Raw genomic sequence first — 6,247 nt, 5'->3', positions numbered from 1 at the left:
TGAGGCCATTACTTAGGGCTTGCAGGTAGTCCTCCATGTTCTTCTGTGAGACGAAGCGGTAGTAGCCGGTGAGATTGGGGGGCATTGTCCAGATGGGTCAAGATGCAGGTAAAGATTTGGGGAAGTTGTAGGAGACAAGGCCAACAGAGAGAAGTCGGCTGGTGGGGCTGACAGACACCAGGCAGTCAGTCTTCTTTGCACCAAGACCGACCTTGGAAAGTCTATGTTTTCCAGAACTTTGTAGGACTGGGGGCCCTGCTGCAATAAGAGTCCCTCCTAGACTCTCTCCCTCCCCTCATGGAGTTTGGGGCTGAAGTCTGCCTGGCAGCCTTAGGGAGGGCAGGGCCTTGGCAAGTTTGTGCTTGACCACAACATTTCCTAGGGAAGGAACTGGGGGAGCCGAGGGTTCTGGGCTGTCAGTCATCCAAGACCCGAGAGCCCTCCCGCAGGTCAATCTTGGCCTCAGTCCCACTCGTCCTCAGACAGAGCCCCCAGGGGCAGTCTCTCTTGGGATGGAGCTGCAGTAGGGCTGGGGTGGGGCAGAGAGCGTTCTTGCTGGCTCCCCCAGGGATGAAGTCTGACACTACAAGAGATTCTGGGGATCTTGAAAGGCGTGAGGAGGGGAGATAGGGAAGAAGGGAGGTAGCCCCTTGGCCAGGAGTCACTGATGAAAACCCTGAAAGCTCCCTCGGACACCTCACCTGAGCTGGAGCACAAACTCTGCTCTCCAGCAGCGCTTCTCAACCTTCCTCATGCCACGACCCTTTCATACAGTTCCTCATGTGTGGGGGGACCCCAACCAAACATTATTGTCGTTGCTACTTCATCACCGTCATTTTGCTACTGTTAGGAATCGTCATGTAAATATCTGATAGGCAGGATGTATTTTCATTGTTACAAATTGAACATCATTAAAGCATAGTGATGATTCACAAAAACAATATGTCATTATATATTGTGAAATCTTTATTTCTAATGACAAATAAATGAAATTTTGTTTTGAAGCATGGTGTAGCATGGGTACCAGTCTTCACACCGGCTACTCTTAGGTGGGGGCATCTGCATGTGGGCAGACCGGCCTGGAGACTGACAGAGGAGCGGCGTCTCAGTTCCTAAGACCATCGGAAATACGTGTTTTCTGATGGTCTCAGACGACCCCTGTGAAAGGGTCGCTCGACCCCCAAAGGGGTCGTGACCCACAGGTTGAGAACCGCTGCTCTAAATCGCCCCTGGGTGGGGCAGGCTGGTGCCAGAGCAACGCTCTTCCCAGACAGAAGGCGTTGAGTTAGAGCTCAGCCTCTAGAGGTGTCTGCTTGGCTGCTTTCAAATGCTCTATTCTTTGGACCCAGGGCGTCCCTCTTCCTCCAGGGTCGCCAGTGTCAGCCATCAGTCCTTCATGCGGAGTCTCTGGTGAGTGTAACAAGTGTAGTTGGTGGGGGAGGGGCCCTGCTTAAATTATTGTGTGTCACTTTTCACCGCCCCCCCCAAATAAAACCAAAAACCTGCCCACTCCTTCTAACCTACCAGCTTCTCCTGCGTCAGGATCAGCTGCCTGTGGTTCGGATGGGAAAATCCAGGCGCAGGAGCAGGGATTGGGTAGGTGGGGGTGCGAACAACTGCAGTGGTTCGTGTGTGTGTGTGTGTGTGTGTGTGTGTGTGTGTGCGCTGGGCTGACGTTCCAGCTGCTGATGCATTGTCCCCACAGGTGTGCGTGAGGGGATTACAATAGCAGGGGGGGGGGATGTAGTCCCCCACCCCACCCCGCCCCCCACCGCTGGTTCCTCAGGTCCTGGGGAGGGAAGCCGAAAGGCCAGCATCTTTCTGGTTGGGGCCGAGGAAGCAACTTCTCCTCTGTTGCTGATGGAATGGCTGTGAAAAGGGGTTAATGCAGAGCTGGGGGCGGGCGGTGACGTTGACACTGCCCGCCCCCCTCCCCTTTCCCCACCACCTCTTAGGCTCACTGCTGACGTTGTCCCTGGCTCCCAGCAGGCTTCTGGATTCTCGCATCGGCATCTCTCCTAAGGCTTTCCACTCTCCTTTCCGGTCCCCGAAGTCTCCCTGCTCCCCCAAATTACAGTCAGGGGGCCCAAAGCCCCCCACATTCTCCCGCCCCGGTTCCCCAGCCCCATTGGTCACCTCCCCCCCTGCAGCACCTGGCCCCCCCCAGGTCCCCGATTGGCCAGCATCCCCATCACTCCGTGCGGGCTGTGCTAACGTCATCCTGCAGTAGCCGGGCAGGGGTGGGAGTGAGAGAGAGTGAGGACGCCGGGCTGGAGGGGACCGAACACAAGCTGCTGCAAGCCCCCCACCTCAGCCGCTCAGGTTGGGGTCTGCCCAGCTCTGCTCTGTGAACCAGCGAGGGTGACAGCTTCCTCTCTGTCCCTGCCTTGCTCTCGGCCCTCCCCGGGAGCCCCTGCAGCCCTCCGCACCAGGTGGAACCGCAGGCTTCAGGCTCCAGGGGGAGAGCCCACTCCAGACCTGCCCTGCCCGACGCGGCGCTATGACCCTGCTGTGGCCCCTTTTGCTGGCCTCCCTGCTCCCCTCCAGCTCCAGTAACAAAGGTGAGTGAGGTGGGAGTGGGAGACCCCCAGAGAGGGGCAGGGGCAGGGGGGCTGCAGGTGTTGAGGCTCCCGGCACCTTTCTCAACCATCCCCTTCCCATCCATTTTCTCAGACGAAGCCTCCTTCTCCTTTCCCGCAGCATCGCCCTGACCATGCCTCCTCTTTTCTGGTGCATCTCTACTCGGGTGCTTCTCTGGTGGGCCATCTTGCCCCCACATGGTCCCCATCACATCTTGGGGTCTTTGCCCAACCCCACACCTGCCCAGTCTCCCCACGCTGGTAGGTACTGCAGGGCTCAGGGGACTCATCGCCTCTCTCCTTGGCTGCATTTTCCCATGAGCAGCTCTGTAGGGTTCATCTCCAGCCCATCCCGGGAGAGACGGGCCCGCTGGTTCCGCAATTCTGAGCACGTATGTCCCTGCGTGCTCCTCCGCGCCCAGCCCCTCGTGTCTGCACGCAGCTGGGCTGGGGGTTAGCGGAGCTGCCCTCTCCGGCAGACAGCAGGGACATTCAGCTGGGTGAGGCCGGCGGAAGGACTGAGAGGGAGGAGGGAGACATGGAAGGAGGTGCGGGGTTGGGTGGGAGGGTAGGTGGGGGTGGGGCTTCCCCTCAGGGCTCAGGTAGGTGGGAGCAGGTGGATAAAGGCAGGAAGGGGCACAAGTGGGCGTGGGAGGGCGCTAAAGGAGTGGTGAGAAGCGAGCTGAGAAGTGGGAGAGGGCAAAGGGGGAGGGTGGTGGAGAGAAGGTAAAAAGAAAATCAGGAGGAAAAGAGAAGAGTGGGGACAGGAGGATGCCAAGGAAGGCAGAAAGGGAACCCAGGAGCGAGCCAAGGAAGTGGGCACTGGGTACCTAGAGGAGAGGGCCTCCCATCACTGGCGCAGGAAAGCTGGGGTGGAGGGCTGAGCTGTGGAGAAGGCCCCTGACTTACCCTGCGCCATGGGCTTCTCAGCCCCTCCATCTACCTTCTCCTCCTCCTGACCTGGCTGGGGCTCCCGCCTCTGGCTCTGACCGCAGTCTGGCTCAGCCTTCACCACTTCCTGCGCTGCCTCCTGTGCCCCATCTTGTGGCTTCTCCACCGCCACAGAAAGGGTTGTCATTATCATCAGCATGGAAGGGGCAGGCACTCAGATACCAGGAAGCTTTTTTTGGGAGTGGGTGGGTAGATGGAGGGGGCGTGATCAGAAGAAACGCTGGAAATGATGATTTCTGGCTCATCACAAATACTACAAATAAGTTGGCTTTTGATGGATGACTCTGTTTCCCCCTGGTGCTCTGTCCTCCTCCATCCATAGCCTACTGGTGTGTCGTCATGAATGTGCCTTGAGAGCCTGGGGCTTGTCATGACAGCGTCACGTGGTGTAGCGGTGGAGGCTGGGAGAGAGGGTGTCCTCAAGCTCCTAAGGCCCCCTTGTGTGCCTTCTCCGTAGCCCCTTCCTGACTAGGCCAGCTGGAGACTGCTCCTGGGGAGGAGGTGGGTCAGCAGAGCGTGGGAGCATCTGGGGTGAGCTCCGCACCCACGCTGAGCCCCACACCCACTCTGAACCCCACACCCACTCTGAACCCCACACCCACTCTGAACCCCACACCCACTCTGAATTGGCTGATGGCGGAAGGGAAGAGGGCTGGATGGGCAAACATTAGAACTAAGTCCTGGGGTTTTACAAACTGGTGGGTTTGGGGAGCGCGGATTCAGAGGCCCTGTATGGGGTGTGGGCATGGGCTGGCGATGAGTGTGTTCTTCTGGGGGTGGGGGTGGGAAGCCAGAAGGGGATTGGCTGTATTTCTAGGCCAACTCAATAATCCCTTAGGATGTTGGCTCTGCCGGGTGCAGGCATTTGACACTGATTCCTCTGCTCCATCCCAGCCACACTCTGTCCCCCTCCTTCTGTCCTATATCTCTTTTCCGCCCCTCCTTTCTCCTGTTCCATCTGCTCTGGGAGAATGGCCTTAGATTGAGACTTGGTTGGGAGCAGGGAAGAGTGCAGGGAGAAGGATGAAGAATGAAGGAGTAGGAGAATAGTAAACAGACCCGCAAGAAGGCCTGCACCTCCTTTCATGCAATCCCAGCTCTGCTCTTAACCTCTCCCTGCATTTTCCACGGGGCCCTTCGGTGGCCACCGCTGTTCTTTGACTTCCAGCCTCCACTGTCAAGTGCTTTACATCCCTAACCTAAAGAAAGTTCTCTGCTACACTCTGGTCCCCAGGGGAGAAGGGGGGAGTGTAGGGTGTTGCTATGGAAACTGTCTATCTTGCAATAGGAGAAGGCTGTGACCTTCCACAGATCTCTGACTCCTTTAATGGTTTATTTCTCATCCTGGTCCACACCCTCCTCCTTGCCCTCATGCAAGGAGCTGCTGCAGGGGTGGAAAGGGTGATGGTGCCAGGTGTGAGTTTGCCTGGAGCATCAAGCGCTGCTCTGGAAGCAGAGACCCAGGGTCACAGGTGCTTCTCCTCCTTTCTCTGGGGTCAGCCAATAAGCACAAGCCATGGATCGAGGCCGAGTACCAGGGCATCGTCATGGAGAACGACAACACTGTCCTGCTGAATCCACCGCTCTTTGCCCTGGACAAGGACGCCCCCCTGCGATATGCAGGTAATTGGGGCTGGGGAATGGTAAGGCAGGTAAGGCAGAGGAAAGTGGTTGGGAGGGCAGGGGTGGTCTCGGGAGTGGGAGGGCTGGGAGAGTGAGGGCAAGGGGAACCTGGGGAAGAGACCTACGGACAGCAGGCTCAAGGTGGGGAATGAGACTGTGACTGAGGACAGGATGACATGTGGCAGGCAGGGGTGAATTGGATCAGGGTTTGTCACCTCTCAGACCTAGTGGCTCTGAGAGGGCAAGGAGGTTGGAGGTATATTAGCTCATTCAGGCTCTCACACTTGCAAGAGAAGGATCCGGGTTTGGGGAGGAGGGCGGAAGCCAGAACCACAGCTGGAGAACCTGAGGGTGGGGGAGGCCATGCTAGAGGGAGAGCAGAAGGCTCACTGCTCCCCCACTTCTCCCTCCGGGCCAGGTGAGATCTGCGGCTTCCGGCTCCATGGGTCTGGCGTGCCCTTTGAGGCGGTGATCTTGGACAAGGCTACGGGAGAAGGGCTGATCCGGGCCAAGGAGCCAGTGGACTGCGAGGCTCAGAAGGAGCACACCTTTACCATCCAGGCCTATGACTGTGGCGAGGGCCCTGATGGGGCCAACACCAAAAAGTCGCACAAGTGAGGGCCCTTCCCTGCCCCATAGCCCCCCCACCCCAACCACTCCCCTGCCCCCTCCCCCAGCTGAACTCCTGTCCTCCTTTCCCAGCCCCTCACCATACCGTGTCCCTGTGGCCATTGGATATCCACCCACTGCTTTGATGCTCTTAGGGTTTAGGATCGGTGTGTTTGCTCCCTCCCTGCTCAGGATCCTTTCAGTCAAGGTGACAGAGCGCATAGTAGAGTTACTGGGCTCTAACCCTGGCTCTGGAGTCCATGGGTAGTGCAGATGGTTATCACACTCGACTGCGAATCCAAAGGCTGGAGGTTTGAGTCCATCCGAGGCCTGGTTATCTCCTTCTGAAAAATGAGTTATTAAAACCGCATGGGGCACAGGTCTGTTCAGTCACACTGAGCTCCTCATGAGTTGCAGTGAACTTCTCAACAACTGCCATCCTCCCTCCCTGCCCTTTCCCTCCCTCCCTCCTTCTCTTCCTTCCT

At 57.8% G+C, this 6,247-nt stretch overlaps 2 protein-coding genes across 3 annotated transcripts in view; one reads left to right on the top strand and one right to left on the bottom strand.

Moving 5' to 3' along the window:
- RBP5 (retinol binding protein 5) overlaps nt 1-213 on the bottom strand; it is a 6,612-nt gene extending 6,399 nt beyond the window's left edge. Inside the window, exon 1 of the mRNA XM_030887252.2 lies at nt 13-213. Within this exon, the coding sequence (XP_030743112.2) occupies nt 13-85 (73 nt within the window). The 5' untranslated portion in view covers nt 86-213. The remainder of the gene's footprint in view (nt 1-12) is intronic.
- Nucleotides 214-1,999: 1,786 nt separating this feature from the next.
- The window catches only part of CLSTN3 (calsyntenin 3), a 32,423-nt gene continuing 28,175 nt past the window's right edge, over nt 2,000-6,247 (top strand). Inside the window, exons 1-3 of one of the 2 annotated variants that reach the window (XM_004708144.2) lie at nt 2,000-2,561; nt 5,031-5,153; nt 5,572-5,767. In XM_004708144.2, the coding sequence (XP_004708201.1) occupies nt 2,501-2,561; nt 5,031-5,153; nt 5,572-5,767 (380 nt within the window). In that variant the 5' untranslated portion in view covers nt 2,000-2,500. Of the gene's footprint in view, nt 2,562-2,712; nt 2,841-5,030; nt 5,154-5,571; nt 5,768-6,247 lie in introns of those variants that run through there. The other variant, XM_045296010.1, reaches the window with a different exon arrangement.

This window comes from Echinops telfairi, unplaced genomic scaffold (genome assembly GCF_000313985.2).
Source record: "Echinops telfairi isolate 266 unplaced genomic scaffold, ASM31398v2 ScPeMD7_7356;HRSCAF=8355, whole genome shotgun sequence".
In the NCBI taxonomy this organism is placed as follows: domain Eukaryota; kingdom Metazoa; phylum Chordata; class Mammalia; order Afrosoricida; family Tenrecidae; genus Echinops; species Echinops telfairi.
The sequence above is the reverse complement of the archived record's forward strand: the minus strand, read 5'-3'. Positions and strand labels throughout refer to the sequence as shown.